This window comes from Tachysurus fulvidraco, chromosome 7 (assembly GCF_022655615.1).
Source record: "Tachysurus fulvidraco isolate hzauxx_2018 chromosome 7, HZAU_PFXX_2.0, whole genome shotgun sequence".
In the NCBI taxonomy this organism is placed as follows: Eukaryota; Metazoa; Chordata; class Actinopteri; order Siluriformes; family Bagridae; genus Tachysurus; species Tachysurus fulvidraco.
In genome coordinates, this window is record NC_062524.1 from 847,199 (window position 1) to 873,781 (window position 26,583).

The window sequence follows — 26,583 nt, forward strand, 5'->3', positions numbered from 1 at the left end:
TTAGATCGATGTAGGCGTGACGGATCATAAAAAAAACAAAAGATCTCTCAGGTTCTGTGGTGTGAGACCATTAAGTGCTTTATAGGTTAATAATAGTGTTTTATAATCAATGTGAAACTTGACTGTGAGCCAATACAGTGAGGATAAGATAGAGGTGATATGTACATATCTTCTGGTTCAAGTTAGGACTCTAGCTGCTGTGTTCTGGACTAACTGGAGCTTGTTTCTGCTCCTACTGAACATCCAGACAGTAAAGTGTTACAATAATCCAACCTAGAGGTAACAAACACATGACCTAGTGTTTCTGCATCATGTCATGACATCATATTTCTGATCTTAGTAATATTACTGAGATAAAGAAGGCTAACATTGTGGTATTATTTATGTGAGCTTCAAATGAGAGACCGGTATCAATAATCACAGCGAGGTCTTTTACTGCTGCACATGATGTAATAGAAAGACCATCCAGAGTTACTCTGTAATCAGAACGCTTACTTCTGACGGTCTGTGGTCCTGGTACAAGATCTTCTGTCTGTCAGAGTTAAGCAGGAGGAAGTTAGTAAGCGTCCACTGTCTGATGTCCTTCACACAATCTTCTTAAGCTGCTGACTCACATCTGACTTTAGATCTACAAACTGATATCAGTTAGATAAAACCTGAGCCAGGACAGTGCTGTCCCTTTAACACCAACAACATGTTCTAGCCTAATAAGTAAAAAAACATTAATGGTAACAAAAGCTGCACTAAGATCCAGTAACACCAGAAAAGAGACGACATTTACCACTTTAACCAGCGCTGTCTCTGTGCTATGGTGAGGCCGAAATCCTGACTGATACATTTCATGAATATAATTCCTATGTAGGTCTGAACATAACTGCTGAGCTACAACCTTTCTAGGATCTTGGAGATAAAGGGGAGTTTTGATATTGGCCTATAGTTGGACAGCTGGCTGGGGTCGAGGTCAGGTTTTTAATCCAAGGTTTGATAACCGCTAGCTTAAAGATTTTGGATCTGGAAGAATTTAATAATTTTAGAATGAGTTGGACAGCTACTGATAATATCTGTTTAAAGAAACACATGGGTAAGGGATCCAGTAATGTTATCTAAAAATTTATCAAATTTATCTTTTCTTTTTGTTTGGTATTAGATAAATGGTCTGAGTTTTCTGCCTGATGTTATAAATTTTCCATTGAAATCATTCATGAAGTTGTTACTGCTACAAATAGATGGTGTGCACTTTGCGACAGTATTTTTATTCCTAGTTAATTTTGCTACAGTATTGATTACAATTGTAGGATTATTTTTATTATCTATAATAAGGCTGGAGAAATACACCGATCTAGAAGTGTTTGAGTTTTTTGTAGCTATGAATCCTTCAATGCTAATCGAAATACTGATAATTTAGTTTGACACCATTTACATTCCTATTTCTTAGCTGATTGTTTTAAACTTTGTGTGTTGTCATACTTTCCTTTTAAGTGGAGCTACAATATCTACTGTGTAGCGAAACACTGACACTAAATAATCAGTCACCTGATCAAGTTCTGTGGGTCAGATAGCGATCCAATCATGGATGCTAAAAATGTATTTTTAACACGGTGACATGGCAAATTGCAAATATCATGTCCGAAGCTTGGGGGAGGGGGGGTTGGCGCGTATGGTGGCTTAGTGGTTAGCACTTTCGCCACACATCTCCAGGGTTGGAGGTTCGATTGTCGCTTCCATCTTGTGTGTGTGGAGTTTGTATGTTCTCCCCGTGCCTCGGGGGTTTCCTCCGGGTACTCCCGTTTCCTCCCCCGGTCCAAAGACATGCATGGTAGGTTTATTGGCATCTCTGGAAAATTGTCCGTAGTGTGTGAGTTTGTGAGTGAATGAGAGTGTGTGTGCCCTGTGATGGGTTGGCACTCCGTCCAGGGTGTATCCTGCCTCCATGCCCGATGACGCCTGAGATAGACACAGGCTCCCCGTGTCTAGTTCGGAGAAGCGGTAGAAAATGAGTGAGTGAGTGAGAGTGAGTGTCCGAAGCGCAATTTAAATGGAATGAGATAGTGGTCAGAGATAGCTTCTGATTCAGGTACTGTAACTATATTTAATCTGATGGTTAGAAAGAGATCAAGAATGTGACCTCCATTATGAGTGGGTCTGTTTACATTCTGGTTAACTTCTACTGAATCTAAGATGGAAACATCTGCTGTTCTCAGAGGATCTTCTAACTTATCAAAATGAACATTAAAGTCTCCAACAAGTACTGCTTTGTCTAAAGAAGCAACTAGGTTTGAAATCAAAAATGTAAATTCACAGAGGAAAACAGAATATGGTCCAGGAGGTCTGTAAATAACAATTAGAGGAATTGACTCAGTAGGCTTATTTTTTGTGGTTACATATGTTTTTTAAGTATGAAGAACTTAGGAATGTTGAGATTCTTGAGACATTTTCCCATTGTGGGACGATTAAAGGTATATCTTATCTTATCTTATCTTATCTTATCTTATCTTATCTTATCTTGACGTCGAGCTTATCATCATGAATGACTGGGACACCTCCTCCCCTGCCAGTTAGGCGCAACTAATGTATATAACTGTATCTGGGCGGACAAGCTTCATTAAATTAACTATATTAATTAACTTTGTTTATTAACTATGATCTAATTTTATGCTAATAAGGCTACTAAAACAAATTTTCTGAGTGTTTATAGTTTTTTTTTTATCTCGGGAAACAGACACAGTCTCTATATAGTGATCCCTGGGTGACGACTCAATGCAGCTAGCAGAAGGTTGGATTAGCCTGCTTGTCTGCTCCCTCGTCCATAAGCTGCTGTGCATCGCCACAGTGCATTGGGATGAGGCCAGAGCCATCTACAGCATCGTACATCACCTCTACATTATTACTCTTAGTAATCTCTGACTGACAAAAGAGTGTATTGTTAGCTCCTACTTGGAAAACTACACCAGGTTACGTATGTAACCCGGTTCCCTGAGAGGGGAATGAGACGCTGCGTCAGTGCTGACGCTATGGGAATGCTTCTTTGAGGAAGTTGTGTCTGAAGCTCTGTGTGCACACACGCCATTTAATGGCTCGGAAAGGACACGTGACGGAGTAATTACTCTCCAGTAAGTCCATATAAGGGCATCTACGTCACGCTGCTCCAGCTCTCTTTGTCTGAAGGAAGCGCGAACGGATGCCTGGGGCGTGGCCAGCAACACAGCGTCTCGCTCCCCTCTCAGAGAACCGGGTTACATACGTAACCTGGTGTAGTTCCCTTTCGAGGGAACTCGACGCTGCGTCAGTGCTGACGCTATGGGAATGCCAATACGCACCAGTCGATGACTGCGCCAGAGGCCGTGAGAGAGCACGAGCAGACTGGGAACAGCACATCATAGGCCCCGCAGTACCTGGGACCCTGGAGTGGGGTCCAAGTCCAGGTCATAGAATCTGATAAAGGTGTGCGGAGAGGACCATCCTGCCGCAGCACAAATATCTTCAATGGGGACACCCCTGGCCAAGGCACTGGATGAGGCGATACCCCTAGTGGAGTGGGCCCTGATGCCAAGAGGTGAGGCATGACCGCGCACCTCATAGGCCTGAGTAATGGCCTCCACCACCCAGTGCACCAGGCGCTGTTTGGAAACTGGATTACCCCTATTCCGGCCCCCAAAACAGACAAAAAGGGCAGAGGAGTTACGCCACGAGCTAGAGCGGTGGACGTAAGTCCTCAGGGCCCTTACAAAGCAAGTGCAGCCTCTCCTGCTCCGCCGACTCATGGGGCGGGGGACAGTAGGCCTGCAGGATGATTGGACATCCCGCCATCCTGGGCACCTTAGGGACATATCCTGGCCTGGGGTGCAGGATAGCCTTGGACATACCAGGGGCAAACTCTAGGCAGGCGGGGGCGATCGACAAAGCCTGCAAATCCCCGACTCTCCTGAGAGAGGCCAAGGCAAGAAGCAGAGCCGACTTCAGGGTCAGAAACTTCTCAGAGGCTGACTGCAAGGGCTCAAAGGGGGCTTCCAGCAGCCCCTCCAGGACCACGGAGAGGTCCCAGGAAGGAAGGCGTGGCCTAGAGGAAGGCCTCAGCCGCCTGACACCACGCAGAAAGCGAGGGACCAAAGGGTGCCTACCCAAGAAGGCCCCAAGGACAGGTTCGTGGTTCGCGGCAACTGCGGCCACGTACACCTTTAGAGTAGACGGGGACAGGCCCCGAGAAAAGCAAGACTGCAGGAACTCCAGCACTGTACCAACCGGGCAGTGAACTGGATCCTGAGAGTGCTTGTCACACCAGAGGCGGAAAAGCCTCCACTTCAGAGCATACAGTTTCCTAGTGGAGGGTGCCCTAGCATTCAGCAGAGTCTCTGTCACCTCAGTTGAGAGGCCTGCGTCTAGGAGCCGGTCCCCCTCAGGGGCCAGACCCAAAGCTTCCACATCTCGGGGCGGGGGTGAAGTATTGCCCCCTGCGCCTGAGAGAGGAGATCCCTCCTGACGGGAACCTCCCATGGAGTGCCGTTCAGGAGGGAGACTAGGTCCATGAACCAAACCCGAGAGGGCCAACGGGGGGCAACTAGGAGAAGGTTGTCCCGGTCGTGGTGCACTCTGGCTAGGACTTGCGGGAGCAGAGCTACCGGGGGAAAGGCGACGGCCACGTCCATACCAGGGCATCCAGGCCCAACGGGGCCGGGTGAGAGAGGGAGAACCACAGCGGACAGTGGGTCGACTCCTCTGAGGCGAACAAATCCACTTCCGCCCGGCCGAAAATCTGCCAGATTCGCTTCACCACGTGAGGGAGAAGACGCCACTCCCCGGGCCTCAGCACCTGCCTCGACAGGAAGTCTGCCTCCCGATTTACACCCCCTGGGATAAAAACCGCTCTTAGCGAAAGAAACCTGGTCTCTGCCCAGAGCAGAATCTGCCACGCCAACCTGAACAGGGGGCGTGAACGCAGACCGCCCTGATGGTTGATATAGGACACCACCGCAGTGCTGTCTGTTCGCACTAGGACATGACAGCCCTCCAGGTGCGGGAGAAAGTGTTGCAATGCTAGGAACACAGCCCTCATCTCCAGGCAATTTATGTGCCATGAGAGACAGGGGCTCTCCCATAGACCCTGGGCCGGGCGGCCATCTAAGGCTGCGCCCCAGCCCGAAAGCGAGGCGTCCGTCGAAAGAGCCCTGCAACGGTGACACACCCCTAGAATGGGACCCAAGGCCAAGAACAGCACACAAGGCCAAGGAGGGTACGAAGCCCACGGCGCGTAACCCGTATAACCCTGAGGGGATGCCTGTGAGGATTAAAGCCCGCCCCCTTGAGCCAGAGCTGGAATGGCCTCATGTGAAGCAGACCCAAAGGAATAACGTTGGCTGCTGCTGACATGAGTCCGAGCACCCTCTGTGCCTCGGCAACAGAGAGGCTGCGGCCTAGCCGAATAGCTTTCAACGCTGACAAGATGGAGGCCACCCGGGTGGGAGACAGATGTGCCCGCATCGTGGTGGAGTCCCAAACCATTCCCAGAAAGGTGGTTCTCTGAGAAGGAGAAAGCACACACTTTCCTGGGTTCAGCCTGAGTCCTAAGGACCTCATGTGAGCAAGCACAGCATCTCGATGCCTGGCTGCCATAGCCTCCGACTGGGCAAGAATGAGCCAGTCGTCCAGGTAGTTCAGTACACGGATGCCCTGGAGACGCAATGGTGCCAGGGCAGCATCTATGCACTTCGTGAACGTGCGTGGTGAAAGGGCTAGGCCAAAAGGAAGGACACGATACTGGTACGCTTTGCCCCCGAAAGCAAACCTGAGGAACTTCCTGTGCTCCGGCAGAATGCTTATGTGGAAATAAGCATCCTTGAGGTTGATCGTGACAAACCAGTACTCGGATCTGATCCGGGACAGGATCATCTTGAGCGTGAGCATCTTGAACTTGTAAGTTTTCAGAGTACAGTTCAGAGCCCGCAGGTCCAGAATCGGACGCAGCCCCCTGTCCTTCTTGGGAACAACAAAATATCGTCTGTAAAAGCCGGAGTCCCGCTCTGGGAGGGGAACATGCTCTATGGCCCCTTTCTCCAGAAGTGAGAGGAGTTTCTTCCCGGAGGAACGCCGCCTGGTGCCCGCCCACATTTGTGGGCAACACACCCTGGAAACATGGAGGACGGGAGGAAAACTGGATCCTGTACCCCCTTTCCACAGTATTCAGGACCCACTGAGACACCCCTGGCAGAAGTTTCCACGCTGCCAGGCTGCCTGACAGTGGCGTCAAACTTATGCAGACCTCCCGGGCGCCCTGAAACAGCGCACCGGCAGGCGCGAACCCGGGAAGATCCGCACAAGAAAGGGGAGCCGACACAGGCCCCACTGCCCCCCGAAACGACAAAGGCGGCGGGGCTGGCAGTAGGGGGAGCGTCTCTGAATAGGGCGCTCCCAGGAGCCCCTGCCCTCGGGCATCAGGACTCCTTCGTGGCCCGCTTGGCTGAGAGGACAGACCTAAGGTCCGCTCTCACCGGACGGGTCCGGGTCCGGGCATGTGAACCGGCCTCCCTAGTTTTAGACGGGGGGGCTCGGGCCGCCACACTAGCTCTTCTCACTGCCCTGAGTGAGCTAGAAGGGGGGGGGGCGGCTAGATGATGGCCTATATATATAGACGGCCTATAGAGCGGGCCGTCTGCTTCGTGGCACGGAGCGCGAGATCAGTGGCGCGGCGGAGCTCGGACACCGCCTGAGGTCCCAGCCCTTCACCACCATCCAGCTCTGCTAGCAGATCAGCCTGGTAGGCCTGCAAGACCGCCATGGTGTGCAGCGCTGCACCTGCTTGACCCGCTGCCTCATAGGCCTTACCCACAATGGCCGAAGTGGTCCTACATGGCTTGGATGGAAGGATAGGTTTTCTCCATGCGGGCGATGCAGGGGAGAGATAACTGGCTAGCGTCTCTTCAACCCTCGGCATCGTCCTATACCCATGGTCTTCAAGCCCATTAATGGCTGAATAGTCTGACGTGGCTGGAGAAAATACACGCGCCGAAAAGGGATTTTTCCAAGACCTCGATACCTCAGTATGGAGGTCTGGAAGAAATGGCAGACGCCTGCGTGCAGGTGGCTGACGGCCTGAAGTGAGAAAGCGGTCGTCCAGCTTAGAATGGGCGACTACCTCCTCAGGCCAATCTAAATTCAGCTTCTCAACAGCCCGAGTTATTACCTCGAGGAGCTCCTCGAACGCGACTGATTGCGTCGGCCGTTCTGAGGTGGAAAGCCCCTCCCCTTCGACATCGAGCTCCTCAGGGCCGGACGCAGAAAGCAGCATGCTCTCTTCCGGGTTGGGAGAAATCGCAGCGCGAGCTCCCGAACGCGAAACCGAGCGATCGGAGTCAGGGGAGAGGGCAAGAGAAAGGGGAACACCCGTCTCTTGCTCCGCCTCCGCTAACTCAACCTGGGAACCCCATGATTGAAGCCACCGCGCTGCCTCGGCAGACGCAGGACCCGAACCACGAGGCGCAGCCGAAGCTGAAAACACAGCCAGGCGGGATCGGAGCGTGCGGAGAGGGAATCCCTCACAATGCACGCAGCCGGCTCCCTCGAGAGCCGACTGGGCATGCTCCTCTCCCAAACACACCACACAAAGAGAATGCGCGTCGTCCGCCGTGATAAAGCGGGGGCAAGGATGCACGCATCTCTTAAAGTGCTTAGACTGCAACATTTTGCCTAGTCTTTCCCTATTTTTTTTCTTTCCCTGCACTTGACAGAAAGACAAACGACACACATACACAGAGCGCTTCCTGAAGACAAAGAAAGCTGGAGCAGAGTGACGTAGATGCCCTTATATGGACTTACTGGCGAGTAATTACTCCGTCACGTGTCCTTTCCGAGCCATTAAATGGCGTGTGTGCACACAGAGCTTCAGACACAACTTCCTCAAAGAAGCATTCCCATAGCGTCAGCACTGACGCAGCGTCGAGTTCCCTCGAAAGGGAACTACCTTCTAGTACCTACTGTATGCTTGCCAAAGAACCTAAGATTGCCTGCAATGTTCGGCACCCTGGCTCCCAGAATACACCTAACCAGTGCTGCTAGAGCCCATTAAAGGCCTAGGTAATTTCACATGCTTTAAGATGGAGTCATCTTTAACCAGCGGGTGCTTTAATGAGGAGAGCAAACATGTTAGGCATGTGTAGCAGAGACGCGTGGTGTGCCCATGTGCAAGCTTTAGTTTTGGCTTTGCGACCAAGTCATTATCCATTTGCCCCGCTGTGAGGGCTCTAATGCCAGAGTTGGAGGTTTATTAACTCTGCCTAAGGCATCCAGACTTTCCCCTACAGAAATTACACTACTATTCTAGTATCTGTATGCACATCTTTAACCTCCTAAGACCCGAGCTTTGGTTTGGCCTTGCATTTTAGATGCAGTGATGTCCACGTATGTGGGACAGGAGTTTAAAGCTGAAATCTTCTCTGTAAGAGAGCTAACTAACATCTAACAGCTATCTAACATCACAGGAAAAAATTTACGCTAATGACGGAGAAATAATTAGTAACCATCCTGCAGCTCACACACTGTACAAGCTGAATGTTTGTCATAATTATTGATTATATACTTATATATTATTATTAGATTATATATTATTGAATAAGATCCAAAGAGTGTTTAAAAGCATGTGAAAAGTCAATTGTCCATAAATTGTTCAAATGAATTACCACAGCTGCCAATCAGAACATATCAAGAATTTTGTTTAAAAACACATTTGGCACCAATACAAGGAAGTAAATATGTGAACATACCTAAAAACTGGTTTAGAACATTGCTTATGGATTCCTTAGTTTATCAGTCAAAGTCCACCCACTTTTACTTAGAAAAGTATATAAATGATGTGGAGGACAAAGAAGCTGCTGCAGAGGAAACTAGAGTAGGAGTCAGGCTCAGCACTGATTTCTCCAGCAAGGAGGTGACGGGATAAAAAATAAATAAAAAATAAATAAATAAATAAATAAATAAATAAATAAATAAAAATAATTGAAGAGAAATTGATGTTTTTGTTTTTTAAATGTGCATTAATCCAAAATGTGTATTTACCTAATTTGTAAGTTTATTAACTGAGATGTTTTTCCCACAGACCTACACAATGAGGTGTCTAATTCCACTGTGTGTGTTGATATTACAAGGTAAGATTCTGATTACATATTATTATTTGTCATAAGAAAACAAGTCACACCTGACTATCAAAAGTTAAAAAGTGTATGAAAAGTCAATTGTCCAGTTATTTGAATATGAAGAAAATTCTTTTTGATTGTTTTAGTGTAAATCAAAAATTGTGCAACAGTATAAATCTAAACCTTTAGGCTCCAAGAACAAATCTGATCAATTTGAGACTTTAGAAAGAAACCTTGCTGAGTAAAACATAATCAGCCAAAGCCAATGATCTAAACCTTATGTTGAATAGTTACATGATACTTAAATTACAGCACAAATGACCTAAAACTAAACGACTGAACACCGCCTTAACCATCAATAATCATGTTATTTTAAATTGTATCAAGTCCCATTATATATAATTAATGTTGACATTTTGTGTTGTGTTTCTAGCATTGGGCCAAAGTAGGAGCCAATCAACAGGTAACAAAATTTTAATTCCAATTTTAACTATTGACAATATATAATATATAAAGAATATAAACTCATAAATTAATTAATGATGGTTGTAAACCTTATGCAGTGGAACAAACAACAGGGGAAACAATGTATAAGTAAAATTCAGTTTAGATTTTACACATTAAGCATTAAAAAAATACATTTTTATAATATTTATATATTTATTTGGGTCTGATAATCTATACAGTGATTCAGTTCATTAATTGATTGACATGTTGAATGTTAAAATATAACTTTGGAGCAAATATAATTATAATTATATAGTTTATAATTAAAGCACATCTTGGCTGTCCAATGCTTTTAGTGTTAAAACCTAAAATACATTAGGTGGAGTCCAGTGGGGTAAGTGCACGAGTGTGTCATGAACACAGGATAAAAGGGACCCAAACGCAGAATGGCAAAAATAACAGGGTTTAATAATGGAAAACATGAAACATGACACAGACTAGACCAGACACAGACAACAGTTGATTGCGCGCTGCACAAGGCAACGAGGCACAGTTAAATACAAAAAGACAATGAGACACAATTAGGAACAGGTGTGGAGACAGGGAGGGTCAGACAAAGGCGCGGCAGACACGTGACGAGGAACGTAGACAAAGGCACATGGCCAAAAGTCCGGGCTGAGTCCTGACAGGGTGTTACATTGATTGGGTATTAGAGAAAGGGGGTATTTCAATGAAGAGGTAAGTCTTGAGGGAAAGACATACGTTTTTCTACAGTGAAGGAGTATTACAAAGAGAGTAATAATAATAATAATAATAATAATAATAATAATATGCATCTGTACAAGCCAACTAAATCTAACAAATTAACATTTCTATATAGAAAAATATTCATAAGAATGATTCAGTCATTCAGTTACATATTTAATGAATGTAGTGAATCATTGGTGAAAACTGAGCAGAAAAGTTGCATTAATTGTATTACACATTGTATCCATCAGTGACACATTTATGTCTATAGTAGTGTCATTAAATTCAGCATGAAACATGAAGAATTTACTGTGAATAATGTGTAGCTGTTCCTATTTCCTTTCATTTTCTGTTTATTTAAGTTGTATTTGTTTCCTGAATTTGTTCTTTATGTATGTGGTTAACTGATCAGTGGGTAAAACAAGTCTCTTACATTTTCTGTGGTTTTTACACACTTTATGTTTTTGTAAAGCCTTTCAGTGACTCTGTATCACTGTGATCCTACTTGAAGAGCACAATGATAGAGTGCCGAATCTGAGATCTGTAGATCTTTGATAGTAAGTTCAGTCGAATCTGAGGATGTTCTTGACTCTAATCGAGTGCCAGTGGGATTATACTCTGAACTTGCTGACCTTGCACCTTTAAAAAGTTAAAAACTGTGGTGTGCTGTTACAATATTGTTTGTACCAGTGAAGCCAAACGTAACCGCTGCTTGACTCAGAGTAACAGTGTCTGTTTCTTTCCTGTTTGTTTTCTGTCGGCCCAATTTTATCTGCAGCACTGCTTGTTGTAAACAAAAATATATAAATAAATATATCAATCAATCAATTAACAATCAATATATCAATCAATCAATTAACTGTTGTAATTTAATGACCTGTAACTAGAGTGAGAATCAGTGGTGTGTATCTCACTATGTACAGTAAGTTGTATAGTGCATAATTTCTAATGTATAATAGTGTATAATTTCTAAAAACAGCTCTGTGACGATTCTGTATAATAGTGCTGTATGTGCTGAACTTTACACGTCTCTAGAAGGCCACAGCCAGGAAGTGACACTGTTCAAGATAAAATTACAATAGATAAAACTTAAATTAAATATAACTTCTGTATAATCTGACTTATTTTAGTACAAAAATGAATGAAACCGAGCTACAAACAGAGCTACAAACTTCAACTTGGAAATTAATTCAGTTCCTACATCATTGTCTATATACTGTACACCAACATTGTCCAAAAAAGTTAAAAAGGGGGGTTGAGTTCTTTTAATGTACAGCTTTAAATCTTCCATTCAAACCTCTTCCACAAATTCCTGTATGGCATTCAGTTTAAAAATCAAACAAAAAAATCAAAATGTGTCGACATTCAGACCCAAATTCTGCCAAGCGACACATTTTCTGTCAACATGAACTGCAAAAATTGGAAAAACAAGCTACAGTACAAAACAAACAGGAACAAATCAGAACTTGCATTTTTGATTAGCCAAATGAACTGCAGCTACTTTGACTTTAACAATTTGTTTTTGAAGGACTGGAGCACTGGGGGTCAAATCCAATAAACACTTTCTGAATAGTTTCAAAAGTGTATTTTAGTTCTTTAGGATAGCTAATGTTGATGGCATAAATCAAGCCAAATAGGAGAGCAACAGGTGTAGTCTTTCACATTATCCAGCACAACTTGGTCCTCTACAACTACAGACATGTACCATACATTTGGGTTTGAATGGATGGTGGCGGCACAATTTTCCATTGTGTTTGCTTGGATGTACACCATGTTACCAAAGGTTTCGAAACACCCCCTTCTAATGAACAGGATTGACTAAGATTTTTACTCATGGAAATTACTAAAGTAATGTTTAATCATATAATAATATTCAATGGAATTGTGTGCTTCTACTTTTATAGCAACAGATTAAACAGGATCCTTCTCTATTCTAAAATAGCAATGCTGCTGGAAAGGAAAGATTCAAAAAGAAATGACTGATTCAGTCAGTGTGGAAGAACTTGAATGGTCTGCAGAAAACAAAGGCTTAATCCCAGCTGAATACCTCTGGTGGGAATTTAAATGCAGACCTTGAGCCAAAAACATCACCAAACACCAATGACTTACACTATATGGACAAAAGTATTGGGGCAAACCCTTCTTAAGAAAAGAAAAAAGGCACTTCCAAAACTGTGGCAACAAAAATTAAAATATAATTCATGTATTTACAAACTGCATTTCCATCTCCGTTGCAACTGTTTTGGAAGTGTCTAAATTGACTACCCATATGTACAAGTCATTGGTGTTTGGTTCGAGATTTTGGCTCAAGGTATGCATTTAAAGTCACATCAAAGGTGTTTCGCTTTTATTAGGACTTGGCTTTATGCAGACCAGTCAAGTTCTTCCACAATGGCTGAATCAATCATTTCTTTTTGAACCTTGCCTTATACACAGAGGCATTTTCATGTTAGAAGAGAAAATGGGCCCCGTCAAAACTGTTAAAATATTAGAAGCACACAATTCCATAGAATAATCATTATATGCTTATACATCAAGATTTGTACTCCTTGAAATTACTAAAGTAGTCAAACCTGTTTCTAAAGGGGGAGTGTCCCAATACTTTTGGCAATATAGTGTAACACTTTTTTAATTTGTGCTGTCAGACTCATTAATGATACTGTAAGTATTCAACTAGGTTTATTCAATAAATACATTTTTGCCAACACTTTGCCTCCTCCATTCTACTCTTTCCCCTGCCGTTTAACTTGTAGAGTTAAAAGATTAGTTTCGGACACCAGACAAAACTGTTTTCTCTACAGGATCTGCACCTCAGGTATGAGAGTATATGCTGATAACGGACTGACAACACACTTACCAGGCAAGACTTCAGGAAGTTTCCAGACTTTTCCCTCATAAACAACGGTAGACCTTTTGAGAGCTATAGCTTTTCTTGGAGCAAGCACATCAGAAGCCTGAAAGACACAGAAAAAGTTTTATGCATGTTATATTCAACCAACAGCTTAGGGCTTACACCTTTAAAGGGCCAGTATTATGTTCCTTCACAGGGTACAAAGTTTACAATATGTTTACATGATTTGACACTAAATAATTACTTAACAAGCTGGTAAATAATTACTTGATCAAGTTGGTCTAGGAGGGTTTACATTTCATCTCCACAGGCTCCACCACTTGATCGGTACAACATGATCATCTTTGGTGCATATTCATCCAAAGAAGACAAAAGACAAAAAGGTACTCTTCAGGTTGGTGTGTGTAATTCTGTAAAACTCGACACAGACCTTAAAACACACACACACACACACACACACACACACACACACACACACACACACACACACACAGTGAACAGTAAGTATTAAGACCAGTAGTGTTAATAATCTTTAAATAAATAAATAATCTCAAATACATAAACTCACCTGATCTTCCAAAAACAATGCTGGCCATTGTTTTAGGACATCAGCCACAAAAGGTTCTTCAACAATTGACATGCTGAAATGTTTCTTCTTCATTTCCTCTTGAAGTGCATCTTTTTCCTTCTGTAAGAAACAATCTGTCTGCCCTACGCTTACCTCACATCTATTTGCTTTCTTTTTTCATTCTCAATTTAGCATTTGTAATTGGCATTAGGCGTATGACTGTTTCATATGGCTTTTGTATGCTTCTTTGACTTAAATACTAGAGATTCTATTAACTCCATCCACAACACACAATCCATTTAACATTTTGGCATCCCAGGAACAGTTCTTAAACACAGAAGAGCTTGCTCTTATGTGTTTGCACTTTATTTGACAACTAATTGCTCCAAGATCAACTTTTGAAGTGCTTTGAAAGTGTACCTCAATTCAGGAGGGTAGCTTAGATTTAGTCCATATATTAGTCCCATTAATATGGCTGCTGCATATGAGACACTGCAAAGGTTTTGAAGAACCTTATGCCCCTCCAACACCACTCCAACATTTCCTAGGCTATCTTCCATTTCTGCACCTTCAAGCCGTGTGACATAAATCCCCATCACAGTCTCCTGGATCGCCTCCTGTGCAGTGGCATTGTCTATATCCTAAAGTGGATATATTTAAAAAACACATTACTCTTAAATTCCTGTTTATCAGCTTTAAAAAAAAAAAGGCATTTAGAATCGATTTTAAAAAGCATATACTCACAAAAAACTCCTGAAACAGTCTGCTAGGTTCTTCATTTAGGTAGGCACAAAGAGCTTTGATTATACACTCTTCACGTCGATGTCATCAGTCTAAAGATTTTCAAATAAGAACAAAGTGTTAAAATTCCAGGCTGTTGTGCTGGGGTACGTTTTAGCTAAACTATGCAGAACATTGTCCATATACAGTAGTGTTATACATGAAACATCTGTCTGACTAGGACCATTTTGGGACATGTGGACATGCAAAATGGGTTCAATTTGAACGTCTGACTAGAACAACTTAAGGATGTCTGTGGACATGCAAAAGTGGTTCAGTATCTGAACATTTGAATATTGACCCTCTTGGACGTAGATATGCAATTCAATATTTGAACACAGAACACATACCACAGTATGAAAATAAATTTCTATGGCAGTCAATAGTGGGTGAGAACTGCTTATTCCAAATAGCTTCCTTTTTGTACAGCAGGACTAAGAAAAGTATACAGGATTGAAAAAACTTGAGGGTGAGTAAATGAATCAATTTGAAAAATCCCCCAAAAAATGTCAGACTCTACTACACTTCAGCCAAAATGAATTAATTAAAAAAAAAGGACAACGCACCATATGGTAATGGTATTACTTTATTTAAAAAGTAATGCGTTAGAGTATTAGTTACTGTCAAAAGTAACTGCGTTACAGTAAGGCATTATTGGTCAACACTGCATGGGAGCATCACACATTATTTCCTGTCATTTTCTCTCTCTCACACACACACACATTTTTGGTGATGGAGGACACCCCAAGCGGGGCAGGCAGAGTCTTTGCTCCCCGAATCGTCAGGCAAATTCTTTAGGTCTAACTGGTGTAGCGTCTGGTACCGGTCATTTTAGATTTCATGTCCCAGGCACCCTAAATTTCAACATCTACTCCTCAATTAACCGATGAGCAACTCAGTTTTACACACACACCTGGCTCCAGAATGACTGGAGCCTACACAAAGACCAGATAACCCCATGCGGCTTCTCTGATTAGGGGCCCTCAACACACACACACACACACACACACACACACACACACACACACAACACAATGAGACATTCCTTTTACTAATAAAACCCGAAGATAAGTTACTCTAAGGTTCTCATTCTTATAACCCTTTTTGTAATGTGTTTCTTCTTTTAAGGCTTGCCTGACTTAAAATTAATTGCTCCTTAATTTTCTGACAAGGGTGTATTTTATTCATGTGTCAGAAAACAACATTGTATTTTAAAATCAGTTTCATCATCAGTACTCTAATTACTGATGATGGCATGTTAATGTATACCTGTTCTAATGCTGTATGCCCCTTTAAGGTCTGATGTCAGAATGTATACGAAGCTATCGTTTTCTTTTATTTTCCTAATGAAAGTGCATCTTGTTTTGTGTTTCATTTTTGTTTCTTTGCCTTTATAAGAACACAATATCGTATTAACATCAGTTACCCTTCGATTACTGATTTGTGTATGTAATGTACCGCTGCCTTTATACCATCATTACCCTTCATGTTTATTATCCAAATGACCACAAAATTATCGGTTACTTGTTTTTCAAACAACGGTGTATTTTATTTGAGCACAAAAGGCGCCATTCCGTCTTAATACACCCTGGATCAAACTTTAAAGTCATCTAAAAGTTTGATAGCTAAACCACGCCCACAGACACCTGAAACAAAGGGAGTTTTTCCCTCCAAAGTCCTGACCGAAGTATTGGTCATCTTCCCAAAGATGGGTGGAGTTCACGACCTTTAAATTGTCACAAACACCACTAATCTGAGGTCAGACTTTCGGAACAGCTTCAAGACGACTCCATCTTCCTTCAAAGAAGTTCCAGCAAGCTTCACTTCCAAGAACGACAACTGCTCTGATCTTCAGGAGAACTTGGAAGAACGTCTGACGTCTCACCCTAACTGACTTTTCAGAGATTTCTCTGTTGCATCCGGACTCTTGTGCAGTAAGCCAATGCAAGTAACCGTTTCCTTTACCAACCAATTTAGATGCGAAATTTTAAGTAGGAATCTTTCATTGAATCTTAAGGTGAATTTAAGTTCTGTGACGATTTCCCAGTTAGGGTGTGATTAATTTTTGAGTTTAAGCTTGCCATTTCCTTTCCTTCCTTTCTCTAGTTTCTTCTTTCCAGTCTCTTCCTCCCTTTCCCCAATTTTAATTTCTTTTGTTTTATTTTATTTTCATCTTCATTTTCCCTATTTCTTTTGTTTGTTTGTGTAGTTAGTTTTATGTTGTGTTTGTCTCATTCATTAAATGCCATATTTTGTGCCAAATAAGTGATTGTCTCTGAGTATCGCTCACAAATTAAGGTACCTGCAACATCGGGTCTGAACTACATGCTCTATTAAGTTAATTTAATTTAAATTACGGTATAAAGTAAAAGGGAAGTGAATCTTTCTTGGCCGGGAAGATACCGCCTTCATAGAATTAATAAAGGTTACATGGCCTGTTCGCCGGACGAACAGACCAAATAAGTGTAACGTTAATTCCATTACCGTTAATTTCAACTTAGGTTAAAATATTTAGAAGTCACTATAACACGTTTTAGTTATAAATATTTACCTTGCTTCGCGAGCCAAAATCGCTACACTGGTATTTTAAATTTATTCAAAAATTCTCTATATGTCAATAAATTTCCATCATTATTTAAAAGCTGACTAACTAATATAATATTGTGTTCAACCCAGTATTAAAAAAGAGATTTATTTTTGTATAGGATGTCTTTGTTGTTCCAAATATATCTCCTAGGTGAAAAAAGTTATGCTTATAGGCCAGTGTCCATGCCATGAGAGCTTGTTTATAAAATTTTACAAGCTTAACCGGTATTTTTTAGATTGAATAATTACACTTTAATAAAAATGAGAGGTCACCCAATTGCTTGAATAAATAGTTGGGAAATGAGTTCCAAATACTATCTTTATCTTTTAAATATTGAAAAAGCCAATTTATTTTTATATACATTGTTTAAAGCATCATAACTCAACACCTCTAAACCACCATGATCTTTGGAAATGAATAAAACAAAGCTTGTTTTTCCAAATAAAATCAAAAAGTATTTTATTTAATTGTTTGGTAACTTTAGGGGGAAAGTCTAATGATAATGACACATATACTGATCTGGAGATTCCTTCGGCTTTTGACAAAAGCACCTGCCCCTGAATTGACAAATCCCTTTGTAACCACATATTAAACTTCTTATTCGTTTTGTTAATAATTGGATTACAGTTTAAACTATTATGCAGATATTCATCTTTACATATAACAACTACCAGATATGTTATCTGATTTGCAATTGGAATATTACAGAGATTATTATTCACATTCATTCTTAGCCCTGATACATCTGAAAAATCTTTTATGCATTTCACTGCTTTACTGATTTCATTCCTATCTTTCACAAACAAGGCAGTGTCATCTGCAAACTGACACAACTTATGTTCTATGTTATGTCTATGTCTTATCTTCAATGTTTTGAAGAGCCATTATTTTGTGTTGCTAATAAAAACAAAAAGGGTGAGATCGGACATCCCTGTCTAATCCCTCTATTTATTTCAAATCTTCCTGATGCCCCCCTTGCTAATTTTACAGAACTGTCACATCCTTTGTATAGAGTTTTGATAGCTTTTTGAAAATAACTGCCAAACCCAAAAAAAGTCAATTGCTTTAAATAAAAAGTTGTGCTCTATGGTATCAAATGCCTTGTGAAAATCAATAAAAACTATAAAACTATCATCTAAGACATATTGATCGTAGTTTATCATATCTAGGATCAATCTAATATTATTACTAATGTTCCTTCCTTGAATAAATCCAGTCTGTTCCTCATCTATAATATTTTCCAATCTTTTTTTAGTCTTTTGGCAAAAAATTAAAGCAAATAGTTTGGCATCATTATTTAATAGACTAACGGGTCTCCAATTTTCTAAATATAGAAAATAAATCTATATAAATCTCTGTTTAAATACAAATCTAAATACAAGCCTGTACTGTTTCATTGCGTTAGGTTTGCAGCATGTGTTCTATATGCTGGGACTGTTTCATCACACTGTGATTGTTCTGGATTCGGGTCGATAAGGACGCATCCAAAACAATCACACTGCTTGTGATGAATTAAGGATCCTTAAGAATCCTTATGAATTCTTCTAACAAAGGATCCTCTTCAAGTTCTTCTACTTAATCTATTGATTGAATCTTTAAATGAAGGAGTCAGACTTAGACCTTCTTGTCTTTTCAGGATCCTCACAATGGGAGGCCTTGTTTTTATTAAAAGTAATGTAATACAAATAGATGTGTGTAATATATGTAAGGTAAAAGAAGATAAAATTACAAACAAAATCTCCTTCAAATACTGTAGTTAAACAATTCCAGCGTAAGTAAAAATAAGTAAAATGCAAAGATAAAACAAACCAAGAAACACTCTCCAAGTGTAAGCCTGTGTTTGTTCTCCTGATGCACCCTCTATAAGCAATACCAAAGTATAATACCATTTATTAGTATGATCTCATAACGGTCATTCTGCTTCTGTCTGCATCCTGTCAGCTATCCTGTCAGGTATCTCTCATGATCTCATGCTTCACAATAACATCCTGAGAAATTTACTGCTGATAACATCCTGAGAAGTTTCTTCATCTGTGCGGCTGATTGTGTGTTCTTATAATGCTGACACAAAACCTGATGAAAAACTGAAGTGCCCTTGAGCAAGGCACCAAACCCCCCAACTGCTCCCCGGGCACCGCAGCATAAATGGCTGCCCACTGCTCCGGGTGTGTGTTCACGGTGTGTGTGTTTACTGCTGTGTGTGTGTGCACTTTGGATGGGTTAAATGCAGAGAACAAATTCTGAGTATGGGTCACCATACTTAGCCGTATGTCACGTCATTTAACCTGGTGATTTCCTTTAAAGCTTTCACTGTTACTGTGTCTGAATATCTGAACATACTATTGAACATTAGATCATTACTTAATCACACAAATGGTTACATAAATTCATATAAAGGTAAAGAAAACGTATCATTCTATAAAATGAAAAAGAAAACTTATAACAATTCTATAATCATCTTTCAGCACTTTATCCAACTGTCTAGGTACAGTGTCTGTTCCTCCTGTTGTTGTATCAGCTTCCTTCTGTATCTCTTCTTCACAGTTTTAATCAGATACATTCAGTTTTTTTATTTCATACAACAATTTACCCATTTCCTTTAGTTTATTTTCCACAGCTTCCTTTTTCTTTGCTTTCTTTCTTTGCTGTCTTTTATTTCGTTTTTCTCGTTGTATGGCAGTTACACGTGATATGGCAGTTACTCCACTCTTAAAATTTCTATCCACAATGTTGATGTAATTATGTTAATTATACTTACATTTAACTTTCCACTCAGCAAGTTTACCAATATACAGAAATCAAATCAAATAATTACAGAAATAAATTTCGATCAACTTTTCATTAATTTTTCTTTTATTTGAAAAAGAAATTTATAACTGCATCTACAAATTTGCCAAGTCCTGTTCTTTCTGCACGGCCCTCTTCTTTTGTTTTGTCTGGAGGCCAACTGAATTGCAATGCCCAATGCTTTGAAGAGTGTTTGACTGTGTGTGTGTGTGTGTGTGTGTGTGTGTGTGTGTGTGTGTGTGTGTGTGTGTGGCATCATTTCAGTAGATCATATTTTGCCCTCTGCTAGGCGAAGGCATATCAAAAGTGTGAAATATTTACAAATGTTTGGCTTTTTTTCTTTTCTGGAGGCCTAATGAAATGCAATGCCCAATTTGTGTGTCTGTTTGTGTGTGTGTGTGTGGGGGGGGGGGGGGGGGGGGGGGGTGAGTGTGTGTTTTGAGTGCGTGTGTTAGTGGACATTTTATGTGTGCATTTTTGTGGAACAATCCTGGTAAATTTCAGGCAAATATGTGGAAGAAAACCCAAGTTATGACACATTAAAATCTTCCAGCCGGGTCAAAAAGACCCAGGGAAAATAGGAAGGTTAATTCGGACCTTAGTAAGAAGTCTAATCTCTAAATGATATAATGTTAAAGAAATGTTTATTTAGTTGCCAGGATCCACTTGTTTTCTGCAGATATATAGTAGCAATAAAGTGTTCCTCTGTTCTGTCAGGGTGCAGGGGGGGGGTGGACCCAAAAATGCAGAACGCGTATGGCTCCCAAGGAGGACAATCTACAGGAGGAGGTGACCGTGCATTGGCCTGGGAGATTTCTGTCATGACGTACCATTGAACGGGGGCAAGAATGTGGACCTCGGGGATGATGGGCTCTGCAGGTGCGTCCCGGTCGGGCTCCTGGTGTACACGCGACTTGGTTATCGGTTTGTAGGTCACGGTGAACTGGAAGCGTTTAAAGAACATGGCCCATCGTGCATGGCGTGGTTTTTATGCGTTTAGCGGAGCGTAAATATTCGAGGTTCTTGTGATCGGTGAGGATGGTGAAAGGATACTGCGTGCCCTCCAGCCAGTGCCTCCACTTCTCGAAAGCCGCCTTCATGGCTAGTAACTCGCGGTCCCCTACGTCGTAGTTGCGCTCCGTAGGTGACAGTTTTTGTGAAAAGTACACGCATGTAAACATTTTATTATTTATAAGTGGATCCTGGCAACTAAATAAACATTTCTTTAACATTATATCATTTAGAGATTAGACTTCTTACTAAGGTCCGATTTAACCTTCCTATTTTCCCTGGGTCTTTTTGACCCGGCTGGAAGATTTTAATGTGTCATAACTTGGGTTTTCTTCCACATATTTGCCTGAAATTTACCAGGATTGTTCCACAAAAATGCACACATAAAATGTCCACTAACACACGCACTCAAAACACACACTCACCCCCCCCCCCCCACACACACACACACACACACAAACACACACACAAATTGGGCATTGCATTTCATTAGGCCTCCAGAAAAGAAAAAAAGCCAAACATTTGTAAATATTTCACACTTTTGATATGCCTTCGCCTAGCAGAGGGCAAAATATGATCTACTGAAATGATGCCACACACACACACACACACAGTCAATAAAATATATTATATTATTTATAACCAGCCTGCAATGTGAGTGATTACACAATGTGCTTAATAAAGACTTGAAGCATTCCACTGTTTGTGTGTAATTTGTTTATTCAGGTATTTTTTCTGTATAATTGTTACATAGATGAAGACCAACCACCATTTTATAAGTAACCAGTCTGAAGACAGTTTTAACTGTAAGATAAAAGCTATAATTATAACAGCAAAAGTAAGATGGACTACAAAACACCAAAACCTTAAATGTTGTTATTTCCATAACTTGGTGTGTATTTCTACGGTTTCTACACTATATGGACAAAGTTGGGGTAGTTCCGTATGAGTTCAGGGACTTCAGGGCATCTATGATTAATGTAAGATATTTATATTTAAAAAATCAAAGTTTATATTACATATACAATTAAACAATAGATTCCAATGTAGATGAAGCAAGAAAACGATCAGAAGAGTCATCTGATCCACATATTTGATTCCTCACAGCTTTTACCCTGGAGGCCCTTCCTAATGGCACCCTTCCATTTTATCTGAGCTTGGGACTGGTACTGAGAGTTAACCCCTCGGTGGCCTGGAATCAAACCCAGACTGTACAGTGAGAGCCAGTGGACCGGCAAGAACAAAGATCATATGCTGATGTAATTGTGTTAATTATACTTACATTAACTTTGCACTCAGCAAGTTTACCAATATACAGAAATGAAATCAAATAATTACAGAAATAAATTTCAATCAAGCTTTCATTCATTTTTCTTTTTTTCTTTTTCCCCAGACAAGTAATTTATAACTTCATCTACTTTTCTGCCGAGTCTTGTTCTTTCTGCCTCTACTTCTGCACGGCCCTTTTCTAAAGCCTCTTTAACTTTAGCATCAAGTTCAGCAGAAAATTCTTCCTCTGCTTGTTTCCTTGCTGCTTCTTCAGTCTCTCTCTTCAGAGTCTCCAGCTCTTTCTTGTGCTGCTCTTGAATGAAGGACAGATTTCTCTGTTCCTTCTCATTGTGTTTTCTCTCTTGTTCTTCTTTCTCTTTTCTGAAATCTTCCCTTTGTTTCTGTAGATTTTCTTCCATTTCTTTTCTGTGTTCTTCATCTTTTTTCTTTCTTTCTCTCTCATCTTCCTCTCTTTGTACCTTTAGTTGTTCTTCCATCATTCTTATATTTTCATTTGCCTCATTCTCAATTCTTCTCTTTTCTTGTTCTTCTTTCTCTTTTCTTTCACTTTCTTTTAAGTCGTTATCCTCCTTTTCCTTCTGTCTTTCCCATTCATATTGTTTCTCCTTCCTGATCTGCTCTAAACTCCACTTTTCCTCCATAGCAGCGATTCTTTTCTCCCAGTTCTTCTGCTGTTCTTTTGTCTTCTCCTCCTCCTTCCTCATCCTCTGCTCTCTCTCTTGTTGTTGAGATAACTTTAGATCTTGGAGTTCCTTCTTTTTACTTTCCTCTCCATTCTTTATTTTCTCCTCTAAATCCCTTATTTTCCTGTCTTCCTCTGCTGCCTTCTCTTCATACTCCTTCTGCAGTTTCTTTAATTCTTCCTCTTTATTATTTTTCATCTCTTCTTTTTCTCTTTCAAACTTCTCCTTCTCCTTTCTCTGATGCTCCTTCCATTCTTCTTCCATCCTCCTCCTTCTTTCCTCCTCCTCCTGATCTCTCCGTTTCTGATCTTCCTCTCTCTGTCTCTCCCACTGTTTCCTGTTCTCCTCTCTTTCTCTGTTTATTTCTCCCATCTTTTCCTTCATCTTCAAGTCATCTTCTTCTCTTCTCTTCCAGAAATCTTCTCTCAGATTGTGTTCCCTTTCTGTCATTTCTCTTTTTATTTGTTCTTCTCTCTGTTTAAATTGTTCCTCTTTTTGTCTCTCTTCTGCCTCTTGTCTTTCTTTGTGTTTCTGCATTTCTCTCCTCATTTCCTCCATATTAGCTTCATATTTGGTCTTCAGTTCTTCTTTCTCCCTCTCTATCTGCTCCTCTCTCTCTTTCAGGATTCTCTCCTTTTCTTCTTCTAGAGCTTCTTCAACCTTCTGGAACATCTCATTAGTGTAGCAGCTTCCTCCATTCACTGTAACCATTGAGTGGATTTTATCCAGTAGAGTCAGGACCTGGGTGTTGCTGGACTTATCATTGTTGTTGAGAACATGGTATCTTTTACCACACGCAAACAAAAGTCTGTTTAAAGATGGGTCAGCATTTTTAATGTACTCTTCAACTGGAAGTCCTTTAAGTTCATCGCCCCTGGTGAAGAGGATGATTGTGTACATGTTGGATGTTTTACCAAAAGTCTTCTCAATGATTTCCACTGTCTCTGTTTCCTCCTTTGTAAAGCGTTGTCCTATTTTCAGTGTCAGCAGGAACACATGAGGACCAGGTGATGCCATGGAGATACATTTAACAATCTCTTTCCTGATCTCTTCATTATCAATATTAGTGTCGAACAGTCCTGGAGTGTCGATCACAGTAATCTGTCTCCCATTGACCTCTGCTGTCTCTTTCTGACACACACTGGTTACTGACTGACTCGATGGCATTTCTTTAAATACTACTTTCCCCAGGATGGTGTTTCCTGATGCACTCTTCCCAACTCCAGTCTTCCCCAACAGCACAATTCTGTGTGTGTCAGAGCTTTTTGATAAATCTGTACAAATAAGAATCACTGATCTTAAAAATAATTTATAGGCATAAACATGTTAGAGCTATTAGACAATAATATCATGAAGGTTGTCTTTATTTTATCTCATCAAAACAAAATAACATCTTTAGATTTAATTGAAATGTAAATGATCATGTTTTTTAGAACAGTTGCTGTGTTTATACGAACATTTCCTTCTACTTAAAATACCATTCAGTCTGATAAACTCTTATTTTAAATCAGTAAACATGTTACCTTGTGTTTGAGGTCTGTTTCTCTTGAGTTCAGTCATTTGTTTTTCCAGATTGTGAATTTGACGTTTGTATGTCAGCTGTGCTTCGACCTGGGCTTCAGCGTACATGGCCATCGTATACTGACCATTTTTGTTTTTTGTAAGAAGGTCTTTAACATGTGGGAGCAGATTTTCTGCATTTATTTTTCCGCTGTATAAAATATATTCTGCTCCAAATGTCTTTATCAAAGCCTGAAGATCTTTATTTATGTCTTTCTTTTGTGACTTCTGGGTGATGATGAATATGGTGTGATCATTAACTCTGGAGCTGAAGATCCTCTGAAACATCTCTATTTCTGCTTTAACATCATCAGTGAGAAGACCTTCAGGAACAATGATGAAGAAAGCATCAACTCCAGGATTACAGGCAGAGACACAGTGTAGAGTCTGACGCATCACTTCATGTTCTGAGAGATGAGTGTTGTAGAGAGCAGGCAGCTGCACCAGCGTGACCAGGTGTCCACTCACTTTTTTCCCTGAGGGCGTTTTAGATCCTGAGGCCTTTGTGTTTTCCTTGCCCAGCAGCACTAGCTTCAAATGTGGAGTCTGTTTTGATTCTACAATAAAAAAACAGATCATTTAAATCATTAGTTAATTACCCTGGTTTAATTACCCTGGGGTGTTGAAAGGCAGTAATTAGCAAGTTTACTGTGAGTATGTTACCATACAGTATATACACTTCAACACAGATTTATTTTATTTTTCAACAATGGATATTATGACAAAGCAGCTGTACAGCAAAAATATATGAATTTAGGATATACATTATATCATTATTATATATGATATAATTTATTCTTAATTTATATGTATTTTCATAAAGGGAAATATAGGATCATTTGTAATTACTTACCACTGTGTTGCTTCTTTATTAACTTTACTCCAAGTTCTTTAAGTTCTTTAAACCTGGATTTTGTGTGTGTTTGAACAGACATTCCTGTTGTTTCTGTTTGAATATGTTCTTCTAGTGTTTCAGTTACTTCATGTTCTGGTTGGTCTATGATTTGCTCAGACTGATGTTGGCCTATTGCAGTCTCAGCATCTTCATAAATCTCACAGAAAAGACTTCCTTTATTCTCCTTGACCATCTCTTCCATCTTCTCTACAAGATTGGCCTGCGTGCATCCACTGAAGGTTAAATGTCTGTTATTACATTCAGCAATGATCTTCTGTATTACATTCTCCTCCCCTGGATCAACACTGCTGCTGATTTCTATGTTCTTTGTAGTTAACACCATTGTGTATTTATGGCCCTCCTCAGAGAGAGATAAGAGAATTTTATCTGCTCGTCTTTTGTCTGTTTCACTGAAACTTTCCGGCTCTACAATGAGCATTATGACATGAGGTCCAGGAGCCGATAGAGACACACACTCTTTAATACACAGTGTGAGCTGATGATATGAGAAGGTTTGGTCAAACAGATGAGGTGCGTTGATGATGGTGATGTTTCTTCCCTTCACAAGTCCTCTGACTCTCTCACACTGAAGTACTGAATGTAGAGGATGTTCAGTCTCAAACACAGATCTGCCCAGGAGGAGGTTTCCCACACTGCTGGTGTCTGAGACACTTTTCCCCAAAAGAATGAACCTCAGCTCAGACACTGCAAAAGAAGAGACACATTCAAACCTACCACTTTATTTACCACAGTGTAACCCAATGACATTATCTGTATTTATATCTGATTTATACTGACAGTGAGTGAGGTCTGTACCAGAAGTGTTATTTAATGGCAATTAAACCACTGTGCCAAGAAAACAGTGGAAATCATTCAGAAAAACAGAAGTGATGGAAAAAGAAGCTGAATTTTTTTTTTTTTACAATTTGTTTGTGAAATTGTGAATACAAACAGCTTCTTTGTCCAGCACTCCTGTTTTTCCTCAATTGAATAAATTTTCTAACTTTCAACTGTATGACTATTAAACTAGATCAGTGGTCCCCAACCCCCGGGCCACGGACCGGTACCGGTACGTGGACCAGATGGTACAGGGCCGCCCAAGGAACATTAAATTATTTCCATTTTATTTACTGTGGTGTATTTCTCTCGGGTTTGTGCGACTTTCCATGGACGAGAGGTTAACCAGGAGCTGAGAGACGTCACCTAAAGCCGCACCGATACCACGCATGCGCAAAATATCATGATATCTTAGGGTTTA

At 40.9% G+C, this 26,583-nt stretch overlaps 1 protein-coding gene and 1 long non-coding RNA gene across 3 annotated transcripts in view; one reads left to right on the forward strand and one right to left on the reverse strand.

The window, feature by feature from the left end:
- Positions 1–26,583, reverse strand: part of LOC113653753 (interferon-induced very large GTPase 1-like) — an 859,689-nt gene that overhangs the window by 822,746 nt on the left and 10,360 nt on the right. For both annotated transcript variants that reach the window (XM_047816178.1, XM_047816179.1), the window contains exons 4-5: positions 25,284–26,030; positions 24,394–24,987 (exon numbers count right to left, since the gene is read on the reverse strand). In XM_047816178.1, coding sequence (XP_047672134.1) covers positions 24,394–24,987; positions 25,284–26,030 — 1,341 coding nt within the window. The remainder of the gene's footprint in view (positions 1–24,393; positions 24,988–25,283; positions 26,031–26,583) is intronic.
- Positions 8,851–9,596, forward strand: LOC125145195. Its single transcript, XR_007143510.1, has 3 exons — positions 8,851–8,914; positions 9,083–9,131; positions 9,553–9,596. It is a non-coding gene; the product is annotated as an uncharacterized LOC125145195 (long non-coding RNA).